The following is a 14,150-nucleotide window of genomic DNA, read 5'->3' on the forward strand; positions in this document are numbered from 1 at the left end:
AAATACAACACATTCATCGCACCTGCAGATCCCCACCAGCGAATACTTAGAAAACCCCTTCTGTCGATGAGGGCGCATCTTCTGAATGCACATATAGATTATATATAATAAAACATGCAATATTGGCTACAGACACTTGAAAATGGTTCCCATTAAGAGCATTTTTTTCAATAATTCATGTAAAATATTCTAGAATCAAATCTATTCAAGATATTAAAATCTGATATTTCATTCTTAGAAAAAGCGCCCTTTAAGGGGAGTCATTTTAAAAAGGGACAAACACTAAGGTCTCTTTCACGCGAGCGAGTTTACCACGCGGGTGCAATGCGTGATGTGAACGCATAGCACCAGCACTGAATCCGGACACATTCATTTTAATGGGTCTGTGTAAGAGTTATTTTTTTTTTCACGCATCAGTTCTGCATTGCGTCAAATGCAGCATGTTCTATATTCTAGCAGGTGTGGATGCAGTGCGTTATTCACTGATGGTTGCTAAGAGATGTTGCTTGTAAACCATCAGTTTATCACGCGCGTGAAAAACGCATGGAAACGCATTGCACCTGCACGGAAAAAAAATGAACGCAATCGCAGACAAAACTGACTGAATTTGCAAAATGGTGCGAGTTTCACTGAACGCAGCCTGAAAGCATCCAGAGCCAATCCGTCACGCTCGTGTGAAAGAAGCCTAAGAAACATATATACCGGGTTTGAAGGCCTATTCCAGAGGCATTCAAGTAAAACACAGACAGTAGAATGACATTTAAAATGATCAGCATGAGGTGCGCACAATGCACCAGTATAACCTTTGCGTCTGAGAAATCGGCTGCATAATAAATGAATGACAATTGGTTTCTCAGTCATTATATTTCGTTAGAATACTCCAAGTGTTTTGCAGTAAATACTTCCTCCAAACTAACTGCTCCACCGCCCATCAATGCAAAGGCTGGATACATTGTCCCGATGCAGTCCACTTCTCTCTCATAGAGACATCTCATGGTGTTGGCATCGTAGAACCCCACTATGCCTTTTTCATAGTCCAGACAAATGCCTAAGCGGGACGGGAGAGGGAGGACACGCTCTCCACAAGTGGTGGAAATATTAGATGCCTTGGGGATGAAAAATTTTCTCATTCCTATGGTAGCCAAGGTGAAAGGCTGCGATGAATCAAAGGCAACATCTTCACTTCCACTGTCATGACCACTGTCTTGATCATATCTGGAAAAGAACACATTAGATACATAAATACATAAAAGGGCATAAACGCTTCCATTATTAAGAACATGCTGTCACCATCTGTAAATAGTAGTTTTCAGTTGCATCAATAGCAGTTGTCGATCAAACATTGGTGGCACCTCCCAGTCAGCCGTTTAGAGGTGCCACAACACCTTGGTTTACCAGGCACAGGTGATAAGTACTTTTAGTACCGGCTGGATTGCAGCTTAGACCTGGCATGGGATAAAACTGCAATACCAGGGACAGCCACTACTAAAAGTATGGAGCTACGTATGTAGTGTTCACCAGAGCTGTAGTTGAGAGCAAGACCCACCTCCCCTCATGGATATAATATGATGGGCCACAAATTTTATAGATTTTCTGGTACCTAAAGGGGCATAATATTTGCAAAGACAGGTGCACTTTGCGGTCTTACTAACCCTCATACTGATGTTAAAATTGAGAGATTAGCCAACATATCCTACTGTGGAGGACATGTCTGAGCCCGAGCACCGCGCCAAGGTTTCTCAAGTAGCTCTGTCCTCCACAGTAAGATATGTTGGCCAATGTCTCAATATTAACATGAGTATGGGGGTTAGTAAGTCCACAGAGTGCACCTGTCTTTGCAAATATTATATTGCTATATTGGTTATCACATCCACATAATTGCCATCTTGTGTAGAATGTTTATTGTGGTACTTGTGGTCCGCTGCAGGCATCCTCCACTGTATGCATTTTTTGCTAGGGATCACAATTAGCAACAGGCCACAAGTGCAGGATTTGCTCCCCTGCATATGGGTTTGAGCACTTCCTGCCTGTTTACCACCACACCATTTTTTATTTTATTTGTTTGTACCTAAAGTGGTAGCCTGCGTTCATTATATTTATGACCTATCTTCCTAGCACCCCATGTTTGAAGAGGGTCGTGGCACCTGTGCAAGCACTTTGTCCCCTTCAGTATTTACCTTCATTCCATATACTTTTTAGCATCGGTGTATGGTAATTACAGCTTACTTTCCCATTAAAGTGAATGGGACAAAAAGTTGTAATCCTCTTTCACGGCCACCACACTATAGAACGCATGCAGCTCACTGAAGAGGACGCAGTGCTCGAACAAGCACGCAACCCATTCAAACATCTTCGTTAGGGGAGTATCCGGACACCCACTTTAAATATTGATCAGTATCAGCTGTTTTAAGGGGCCGTAACGCTTGGGTAAGCCATTATATTTATCAGTCACGTGGCCTTCATGCAGCTCAGTCACATGTGAATGGGATTACGCTGCAATACGAGGCACAGCAGCTATAGTGTACAGAGCTGTGCCATGTATACAATGAAGAGGTCGCTTGTCACAGTCCCTTCAAACAGCTGATCAAGGAGGGTGCTAGGGTACTTATCCTAAAAATGGTAATCAATCTCAAAGTGTACCTGCAGTTTCAAATAATCTTTTCGAAAAAGTAAATTAGCAATAACATCTTTTCTGTCCATTATATAAATTGCATCTGGCATATTTTACCAGTTTGCTCCTCTGCAATCTGTCTGCAAGGGGGCATTCTCAACCGTATTTTCGGTCCGCATCCGATGCACATTTTTTGCGGATCGAATGTGAACCTACTCATTTTAATCTGGCCGCAAAAGAAGCAAACGCCACACAGTGCGCTGTTAACATCAGTTTGCTCATTCAATGGCCCCGCAAAAAGAAAAAATAGAAAATAGAACGTACCCTATTCTTGTCCGTTTGCGGACAAGAATAAGCATTTCTAAGAAAGGGCGAGACATGCTATTCCACATAATGTGGAATGTACACGACCGGTATCCACGTTCTGTAGATTCTGCAATTTTTTTTAAATTCCATTTCCTGAATGTTATTATGGGGGTGGCCATCTTTTCTGAGCGGATACTCAAAAGGTATCTGTCAGCAGATTTGTACCTATGACACTGGCTGACCTGTTACATGGGCTCTTGGCAGCTGAAGGCATCTGTGTTGGTCCCATGTTCAGATGTGCCGCATTACTGAGAAAAATTGTGTTTTAATATATGTAAATGAGCCTCTAGGAGCAACGGGGGCGTTACCATTACACCTACAGGCTCTGCTCTCTCTGCAACTGCTGCACCCTCTGCACTTTGACAGGGCCAGGGAGTGTAATTGTGAACACGCGGCCAACACAGATGCCTTCAGACGCCAAGTGCACATGTAACAGGTCAGCCAGTTTCATAGGTACAAATCTGCTGACAGATGCCCTTTAACAGCATTTCTAGATCTGCTTTACAGCAGCCACCATGGTACATAGTCAAAATGGACAAGCGGGGACCTCACAGATTTTTATGGGAGTGTTTTCTAGTTTTTATGGGACTGCATTAGACCCGCAGAGGGTCAGCCAGATAATAGCTAACAAGCATTCGTAGGAACGCTCGTTAGTGATAGTCTGTGAAAAAATGTCGCCGATTTCCAGATGAACTAGCAAATCTTGGGGACTATCACCTCGACTTGAGATGGAACCAATTTGGATTTTAATAGAATTGCAATCGCGAAAAAAGGAGATTTTTGTGAAACTCACCTGTAAAATCTTTTTCTCGTAATTTCCATTGGGGGACACAGACCATGGGTATAGCTTAGAGATAATACTAGGAGGGACACTATGCAAAAAAAGAAGCTCCTCCTCCTCGGGCTATACCCCCAGGCACCTCCAGGAGAACTTCAGTCGTTGCAAAAGCAGTAGGAGAAGGAGAACGGAAACAAAACACTATGGAAACCATCACACAGCACACCATAAGGCGTAAACCAAAAAAGGGGCGGGAGCTGTGTCCCCCAATGGAAATTACGAGAAAAAGATTTTACAGGTGAGTTTCACAAAAATCTCCTTTTCTCGTTCATTCCATTGGGGGACACAGACCATGGGACGTCCCAAAGCAGTCCATGGGGTGGGAAAAAAGAACAAATCCAACACCGCCAGGAATAAACGTCCAGTAGTCAAACCGGAACCACAGCCTGCAATACCCTGCGCCCAAGAGCAGCATCAGCCGAGGCCAGAGGGTGTAACTGATAAAACTTTGTGAAAGTATGTAAGGGCGACCAAGTGGCCGCCTTACACAACTGGGAAACGGATGCGCGATTGCGTCTAGCCCAGGAAGCTCCCATTGCCCTTGTGGAGTGAGCGGTAATCCGCGACGGCGGACCATGGCCACGAGCGCGATATGCCGCAGCAATAGCGGAACGGATCCACCGCGCCACGGTGACCTTGGAAGCCGCCAGGCCCTTACGGGACCCTTCAGGAATCACAAAGAGAGAGTCTGAACGCCGGAAGGAAGCGGAAGCCCCCAGGTACACCTTCAGGGCCCTGACGACGTCCAGGGAGTGGAGAGCGCATTGCTTGGGGTTCACCGGAGAAGGACAAAAAGAGGGCAGGACAAGATCCTCGTTAAGGTGGAAGGGAGAAACCACCTTGGGCAAAAAAGAAGGCACCGGTCTGAGGACCACCTTATCCTGGTGAAAGACCAGAAAAGGTTCCCGGCAGGAAAGTGCGGCCAGCTCCGAAACGCGCCTGATGGAGGTTATGGCCACCAGAAAAACTACCTTTCAGGTGAGTAAAACCAGAGAGACCTCCCTCAGAGGTTCAAAAGGCGCCGCCTGAAGGGCGCGCAGAACCAAGTTGAGATCCCAGGGGGGCAAGGGAGGCACATACGGGGGAACAGAATGCGCCACCCCCTGCAGGAAGGTTTTTACAGGTCTCAAAAAGGCAATGGACCTCTGAAAAAAGATAGCCAAAGCAGAAACCTGACCCTTCAAAGAACTGAGCGACAGACCCATGTCGAGGCCGGACTGGAGAAAGGACAGCACCACTGGGACAGAGAAACGTGGGGGCGAGTAGCCCGATTTCTCACAAAAAACCAGGAAGGCCTTCCAGGTGCGATAATAGATTCGTGAAGAAGCCGGCTTCCGAGCCCTGATCATGGTTCTCACCACCGCATCAGAGAAGCCTCTCTTCCTCAGGATGGCGGTCTCAACAGCCACGCCGTTAAACGCAGCTGCCGTGAATTCTGGTGGAAGAGCGGCCCCTGAGACAAGAGATCCTCTCTGTCGGGCAGAGGCCACGGAACGTCCGCCAACATACGAGCGACGCTGGAGAACCAGGCGCGGCGCGGCCAATCCGGAGCGACGAGAATGGTTGGTATCCCCTCCGCCTCGATCTTGCGCAGCACCTTCGGCAACAGAGGAATCGGAGGGAAGACGTAAAGGGGGCTGAACCGCTGCCATGGAAATACCAGCGCGTCCACCCCGCCCGCCCGTGGGTCTCGAGCGCGGGCAAGATACACCGGCACCTTGTGGTTGAGCCGGGAAGCCATCAAATCTACGTCCGGACGGCCCCATCGGTGGCAGATGTCCTCGAACACCTCCGGATGGAGAGACCACTCTCCCGGATCCACCTTGGTGCGACTCAGAAAATCCACCGTCCAATTGTCGACTCCCGGGATGTACACTGCCGACAATACTGGAACATGAGACTCCGCCCATAAGAGGATCCTCGCTACTTCCCGCATTACTGCCCGACTGCGAGTCCCGCCCTGATGGTTGACATAAGCCACAGCCGTGGCATTGTCCGACTGAACCCGCACCGGGCGAGTCGCAAGGAGAGGAGTCCAATGGGAGAGGGAGTGGAAAATCGCCCTCAATTCCAAAACGTTTATCGGGAGACGGGATTCCTCCGTCGACCAGACACCCTGAACTGTGAGGTTCCGGAGAACACCTCCCCAACAGATGAGGCTGGCGTCGGTGGTGACTATCGTCCAGGAGAACGGAAGGAAGGACTTTCCTGACGATAGGTTCAGGGGAGACTGCCACCAAGGGAGAGACGCTCGAACTTGCCGGGACAGACGTACAGGAGTGTCTAGACCCCGAGGGTTCTTGTTCCAGAGGGCAAGGATCATCTGTTGTAGCGGACGAGTGTGAAATTGGGCGTACGGAATCGCCTCGAAAGAGGAAACCATAAGGCCCAGCACCCGCATGCACTCCCGAATGGTGGGACGTGGAGAGCGTAGAAGGAGCACCACTGCCAGACGAATCTGGGAAGCCTTGGAATCTGGAAGAAACACCCGAGAAATCGAGGTGTCCAAGATCATCCCCAGGAACGAGAGTCTCTGGGAGGGGTGCAGAGAGGACTTGGGGAGATTGATCAGCCATCCGAACCATTCCAGGGATTGAACAGTGATTCGGACGCTGTCCTCGGCCTGTGGAAGAGACGGAGCTTTTATCAAGATGTCGTCTGGGTATGGTAACAAAGAGATGCCCCTGGTGCGAAGAAAGGCCATGAGAGGCGCCAGAATCTTCGTAAAAACTCGAGGGGCGGTTGCCAACCCAAAAGGTAGGGCGACGAACTGGTAATGACGCCCCCCTATGGCAAAGCGCAGAAAGCGATGGTGGGACTCTGCAATAGGGACGTGCAAGTAGGCGTCTTGAATGTCCACAGACGCGAGAAATTCTCCTGGAAGCAGAGAAGCAATAACGGAGCGAAGGGACTCCATGCGAAACTTCCGCACCCGTAGAAACTTGTTGAGAAGTTTTAGATCCAAGATTGGACGCACTGACCCCTCCTTCTTTGGAACAACGAACAGGTTTGAGTAAAAACCTGTCCCTTGCTCTTCTGAGGGAACGGGGGAAATGACACCACGGTCCAGAAGAGAGGAGACCGCAAAAAAGAGGTCCGAGGCCCTGGCTGGATCCCCCGGAACGCGAGAAGGGAAAAAACGTTCCGGCGGGCTGGACGCGAACTCCAACTTGTAGCCGGACGTCACCACTTCCAGAGCCCAGGCGTCCTGAACGTGAGCCCTCCAGACCTGTTGAAAGGAGAGCAGACGGCCCCCCACCACGAGCGATGGGGGCAGTCCTTCATGCGGAGGGTTGCTTGGGAGCAGGAGGACGGGCTGACTGCGCCCGAGGCCGCCAAGAGGGCTGGGGCTTGAAGAAAGGCTTCTTGCGGGAGTCCTGGGATCCCCCTGCTGATGAGAGAAGCGACGAAAGGACTGGCCCCGGAAACCTGAAGGCCGAGACCGAAAGGGACGCTTGGTCCTGGGCTGGGGTAGATGAGTGCTCTTGCCCCCTGTTGAGGCAGAAATGAATTCATCTAGTTGAGCCCCAAAGAGCCTGGGCCCTTCAAAGGGAAGGTTAGCGAGGGAACGCTTGGATGAGGCATCAGCATCCCACACCTTCAGCCAGACCTCCCTGCGCTGAATGACAGAGAGGGCCGAAATACGGGCAAAGAGGGAGCCGATGTCCATTGAAGCCTCACAGAGATATTTTGACGCTTGAGACATCTGGATGATAAAATCCAGAGTATCTGCAGAGGCGCCCTGCTCTGACAGATCCTAGTGGTGACGCTGCAACCACGTTGTAAGGGCTCTGGCGACCCAAGCCGACGCAAAGGCCGGTCGCAGGGAAGCGCCCGCCAGCGAGAAGATGGACTTGGAAAGTGAATCCAAACGTCTGTCCACCGCATCCTGCAGAGAGGAACCGTCTAGGACGGGAAGGGCCGTGTTCTTGGCTAACCTGGCCACCGGAGGATCTACCTTAGGGGAAGAAGTCCACTTTTCCACTGTGTCAGCTGGAAAAGGATAAAGCGTATCCATACGCTTGGTGGCCGAAAATTTTTGATTAGGTCGATCCAAAGCTTTTGATAGGACCGCAGTGAATTCCTCATGAATAGGGAACACGGCGGACTCCTGTTTCTTGGGTGGAAAAAGGGAGAACTCCCGACTAGTGGAGGGAGGAGAATCCCCTTGTATATTAAAAGTGTCATGGACAGCTGCCACCAACTCGGTTACCATGGTGGAAAGCTTAGGCAGGGGTTCCCGCTCCGTGACTTCGTCCGATCCGGACAATTCCCCATCGGATTTGCGCTCCCTGCGAGGGGGAGAGTCAACCGGGCATGCCTCAAGGCGAGGGGGAGAAGCGGAGTCATCCGAGGAGGAATGCTGCCGCTCACGCTGCCTTTTAGAAGTCAGACGCCCTCTGTGAGAGTCACTGAGAGGGGATGGAGTGGTGGATGCCACTGGAGTAGTAGCCGCCATGCGCTCCATGAAGGACATGGCTGCCTTGGCAACTAAGGCCAGATCAGCTGCCGCATTAGACATGGCGGAGGCCCAGGCGGGTACCGCTGGATCCGCAGGGGCAGAGGGAGGACCGGGCTGAGCAAGAGAAGGAGGCTGATCCTGTCCAGGAGCAGGGCATGAGTCACAGGAACCAGTGACAGAAAAAGGCCTAAGGCATATTTTACATGACTCCAGTGGAGCCTGAGATGAAGCCTTGGAAGGCTTAGGGGCCCCAGGTTTAGGCATGATGGTATTCCAAAAAAGATTTCCTACCAGGTTGCTGCAATTCCTACCACCCAGGCAACAGCAGAAGTCTCCGGTCACCGAGAACTGAGGAGCTGCACGGCCGCAATCCAGCAGAGTCTCCGGCGTAGGGAGAGACAGAGCTGGACGCCGAGGCTCCGCCCCCTTGGACGCGTCATTGCGGCGTGAAATAAGCGCGCGCATATCAAAATACACCCCTTCGCCAGATACGGCGCAACGGGGGTTAATATCGGGAGGAGCAGGCCGGCGGGAGCTGCAGAGAGCGCAGCGGCCATAAAATAAAATACACTCCTTCAGTGCCAAGATTGCCGCCGATGCGGCCATAGTCTGAGCTGCAGGCAGGTAGGGAAACGCAACCTGTTCCCAGAGTCAGTGTAATCACCAGCCCTCCCCAGAAGGCCCCCTCCCAACGGGAAAAAATGCCCCCAGCCGGTCCTTCTCTAGCTCACCTCAGGTCACAGAGCGCCAGACAGACGACATGAATGGGTTGGGGGGAGGGGGGGAAGGAGGGAGATTGAAGCAGGCAATACTTATCTGCACAGCATGCTCCCTCGATGTCCAGACCAGCAGGGATTCACCTCTTCAGATGTCTGACTCCAATCAAGGAGAGCAGTGCTCTGGTGGAGGGTAGGCAGCAGGTGTCCCAGCAGCTGGTGGGATGCCAGAGCTAACATGTCGAGCCTGGATCCACTTTTCTTCTGTGGGGGAATGGGAGGTAGCCAGGAACCTTCAGAAGACCGTGGCAGACCCTCCACAGGGGCCAGGAAAGCGCAATGCTGACCTGCGTCCCCATCTGAAACCAGAAAAAAATAAACAGGAGAAGAATAAATGTCAACCTCCTTGAACGGACACTAAGCAAAGACTGAAGTTCTCCTGGAGGTGCCTGGGGGTATAGCCCGAGGAGGAGGAGCTTCTTTTTTTGCATAGTGTCCCTCCTAGTAATATCTCTAAACTATACCCATGGTCTGTGTCCCCCAATGGAATGAACGAGAAATAATAATCTGAGCGCTCCAACATGAAAGTTCATATAATCAGTGATTGATCGCGTCACTGCCTTTGCCCTTTTCCCGGTTCAACTACATCCCGGTCACGTGTGTAGGATATTTGGTGAAGACCGCGTATACCAATGGCACCCTCTAATACAGGCGAAGCGCACTCCCAGACTCCACGTAGGACGCCGAGGCCTAGTCCGGGTAAGGCTATAATCGATCTACAACTGCAAGAGCTACGTAGGGGAGAACAAAAAAGAGGCAAGCGATTTTTAGGTGCCGAATAGGTCACAGGATGCCGCGTTAAGGCACAAACTACCCGAAAACTTTCACCCTGCATGCAAGTTCTCTGACAGACTCCCTCTGACACAGTATTAATCTACCGGAGGGTTCTCTGTATTTTTAATCGAACATTTTAATCTTTATACTAGTATCTACTAGTGTTTGTTATTGGAACTATAAATTCGGATCAGCTACAACACGAAAATTTGCTAGCGAATGTCATGTCAATCGAGATTATATCACTTTCCTCAATAAAAGGTCTATGTGCTAGATTGATTTACATAGAATTATTTGCCAGCAGCAGAGCGCGATTATATAAATCATTTTGCCTGCATAAAAAAAATGCGATTGGGGATGAAAGTTTTCTTGAAAGTTTTCTTGAAAATAGTTACTGGATGGCTCCACCGGGTGCGTACTATTTTGTACACTACTTTTCTGCTAATTATTGGACACCTAGAGCTTCTTCCTTTTCCATTTGAGATTGCTTATATTCATTTTATTTATTGGTTTTATATTGTCGTACTAATTTGCATATTTTTATCCTGTGATTTTACTAATGATATATCCAATACATTGATAATCCTTCATTATCTGTGTCCATTATTTTAAGCATTATATGACTCCAAATGAGAGAGTGCCTGCTATTATATTTGTCAAGATTTCTTATTATTGACTGGGTGAGTCATAGCAGCTGCACCTCAAGCCACTGTGGTACCCGGTGGAGCCGTCCAATAACTAATTTCATGAACGAGCAAACGTTCATCCCCAATCGCACTTTTTTTATGCAGGCAAAAAAATGTATATAATCACACTCTGCTGCTGGCAAATAATTCTGTATGGGGACGAGCGATGGCATTAGTGATCGCTCCTCCACATACTGTGGAGGTGATCAGTGCATGTAATAGCAGCTGTCTCCTTCACTGACGAGCAGGCGGTTGTCAGGAAGAAAGGTTTCCTTTCTGATAGACCTGCAGATGATGAGGCCGACTATTAACACAGCTCATACTCTGACCAGTGCAGAGGTCAGGAGGGATCAGATTAGCTGTGATATCACCTACTGTAAATGGAAGATGCTGTGTTATCTATAAATATAGAGGTGATAAATCTAAGCCAGTCTGTAATAAGGGGATAACTGCAGTAAAATGATGTGTACAGACCAAAAAGCAGAGCCTACTATTAAGTTAAGGCTTTCACATTAACGGTTTGAATTTTAAATCCATCTCTAACTTAAAAACCTGATTTAAACAATGTCATTTTCTGACGACACATTTTCTTTAAAGGGAACCTGTCACATTAAATACAGTATGTCTAAGCTGCAGGCAGCATGTTAGAGCAGGAGGAGCTGAGCAGATTGATGTATAGTTTTATGGGAAAGATTCAGTATTTGTATTTCATTAATTTACATTTCTGCTCCGAGGTTTGAAGTCCAAGAGGCGTCCTATCAGTGATTGACAGCTATCTCTGTATACACAGTCATAGAGGGGAGGCTGTCATCACTGATAGGATCGTCAGAATGAGCAGGGATATAAATGAATAAATTAAGTTTTACTATATCTTTTCCCATAAAACTATCACTCTGCTCCTCCTGCTCTATAACATGCTGTCTGCAGCTTACATTGCATTTTCATGGAGACAGGTTCCCTTTAATACTCATAAAACAAAAGCTTAAAATATTTTTTGAATGACCATCAAATCGATGCTAAAAGAATCCATTGGCTAAAATAAAAAACACAAAAATTAGCATTTGGCACTGTCTTCTATGTTACCTTGGACTACTAATGTCTCGAGGGTTATGGAGCCATTCTTGCAGCTTGATATCCGATGCAACTCCAACTTTCACCATGTAGGAATAGGATTCGACAGAGAAAGCCCAGAAATGCCTGCCCTTTGTGATGCCAGCATCACCAATTATGTAATCCAGGCACGTGTAACATCCTACTTGAACACGCTCTGCCCCGAGCAGCAGGGAATGGCCAGCTACACTTTCCACAATGTTCTTTTTGCTGTTAAGCATGAGATGCTCCTTGTTAAATCCACACTTCTCATCAAACAGAAAGCTAAACACTGCAAGAAAAGCAAAGGAATGGGCCGGTCACAAAGCATACAGGTTTAAGGAGGAGAAGCAGGCCCGAAAATCATTTCTGCTGGGCTCGTGTCAAGGTAAACAACATTTATCACAGAAGAAAAGCATCCCATGAAGAGAAAGACTAATACTGTATTAAACAGCAAAATTTCTTCCTAATTCTTATGTAAGGTCATACTGAGACGTGATAGATTTCTTATTTTATTTTTTCCAGTGCGGAATGCAAAAAGCAAAATCTGCAACAAAATCCACATGTAATACATATTTGCCTCAAACTTTATATGGATGTGTCACCATTTATGACCAGGCATCGGAATGGCTACATTTACATTGCTATTTAATCACTTCATTACTGGGAAATTTCCTCATTTTTTACTCCTGGTATTTCCAGAGCCAGAACTTTATTTTTCCATTCACATACCTGTATAAAGGCTTGCTATTTTGCTGGTTAACGCTGTACTTTTAACGGCACCATTTAACCCCTTCCCGACATCCACCATACATGTACGGCGGATGCCGGGTCTTTAAAGATGGTACCCGCTCCAGAGCAGAGCAAGCGCCATAGCCACCAGATGGCTGCTGTTTCATACAACAGACACCAGCAGCTAATGTCCAGGATCAGCAGTTATGCCGACCGCGGACATTTAACCCCTCAGATGAGATGCTGTGGTCAAATGTGACCACGGTATCAGAGTGCTACAACCCGGAAGCACATGCTTCTAGGTCAGGGACGCTTCCCCCCCCCCCCCCCCCCAAGAGAGATCATGGAAAGCATCTTTAGCTAATAATGAGCCTGTACTTACCAAGGTTTGAAATAAAAAGAAAAAATTATACAAATTCTAGATTGCCTCCCTTTCCCCAAAATAAAGATAATAAACAATTTAAAACAACATCATACTATTAAAACTTAAATAGGAGTTTAAGCATTTATGGGATAGGCATAAGGCCATCCTTCATATAAGATCTTTCAGCGCGGGTGCAATGCGTTTTGATTAGTTTTTCCAAGCGCATGATAAAACAATGAAGGTTTACAAACCTCTCCTAGCAACCATCAGTGAATAACGCATCACATCCGCACTTGCTTCCGGATGCAATGCATATTTCACTGAAGCCCTATTCACTTCTATGGGGCCAGGGCTGCGTGAAAAACACAGAATAAAGAACATGATGCGATTCTCATGCAACGCAGAACTGATGCGTGAAAGAAAATGCTCATGTACACAGACCCATTGAAATGAATGGGTCAGGATTCAGTGCGGGTGCAATGTGTTCACATCACGCATCGCACCCGCGCAGAAAACTCGCTTGTGTGAAAGGGGCCTAACTATTGAACAACAGCTGCAATCCACAAGAACTGAAAACATTTATTTGGGCTGCAGCTGTAGTTCAATAGTCAAAATCAGTCGTGCTACAAAACGTCAGTGTAGCCCTAGCCGAATAGATCAGGGTACTGAACAGAGGATCTCCTCTGACATCCACATGCCCCAAAAGATCACCCAGAAAGGGGTCCTTCATAAATGTGAAGCCACATCCAGACGTGCGCTACAATAAATAACTAAATCTCCTACAGGAAGAAGTTTTTGATTAAAATCTTTTTCATGCTCTACCGTACAATACTTCTGTATACCTATGCTTTGAGAAAACACATGGGTTACCTGGGGCAGGGGGTGTCTGGAGAATGACTTCTTTGCTATGGGAGCTGCACATAGAGCCCTTAAGGCTCTGTACCCGGAAACAGTAGGAGCTGTTGAGGTCTAGATCAGGGATTATTTTACTAGTACTTGCTGCTTCGATTTCATTCCATGAAGGATCTTCATTTTTGTCAAGCTTCCGGTACTCAAGAATATAGCTATCCGCAAGCCCGGAATCGTTGGGCTGATTCCAACTAATCTTTGCACTGTTATATACCTTGCTCTGATCCATATTAATTTCAGGTACATCTAGAGCTAAGTATATAGAGAGACAAAAGTTAATATATGGGACAAAGGATAAAAGTAACAATTCTGATTATATTAATGAAAAAAAGAGCATTATTTCCACATATTACAGAAACCAATTACTAATATGGACCACATTCATTACTATCAGGGATCTTGAGTTAGACTAGAAAAAATAAAAATCATTGGTGAACTATTGTGGTGATTGATATAAAGCATGTGCTGCTTTACAACAGTTGTAAGATTAAAACAATGCAGTGGTGTAGAACACTGTGCCTTGAGTAACATGCATAGGAAGTC

At 47.5% G+C, this 14,150-nt stretch overlaps 1 protein-coding gene across 2 annotated transcripts in view; it reads right to left on the bottom strand.

Moving 5' to 3' along the window:
• Positions 1-568: 568 nt before the first annotated feature.
• The window catches only part of TRIM36 (tripartite motif containing 36), a 124,168-nt gene continuing 110,586 nt past the window's right edge, over positions 569-14,150 (bottom strand). For both annotated transcript variants that reach the window (XM_040421641.1, XM_040421642.1), the window contains exons 8-10: positions 13,569-13,859; positions 11,597-11,894; positions 569-1,215 (exon numbers count right to left, since the gene is read on the bottom strand). In XM_040421641.1, coding sequence (XP_040277575.1) covers positions 861-1,215; positions 11,597-11,894; positions 13,569-13,859 — 944 coding nt within the window. In that variant the 3' untranslated portion in view covers positions 569-860. The remainder of the gene's footprint in view (positions 1,216-11,596; positions 11,895-13,568; positions 13,860-14,150) is intronic.

The sequence above is a fragment of the Bufo bufo genome, chromosome 2 (assembly GCF_905171765.1).
Source record: "Bufo bufo chromosome 2, aBufBuf1.1, whole genome shotgun sequence".
NCBI lineage: Eukaryota > Metazoa > Chordata > Amphibia > Anura > Bufonidae > Bufo > Bufo bufo.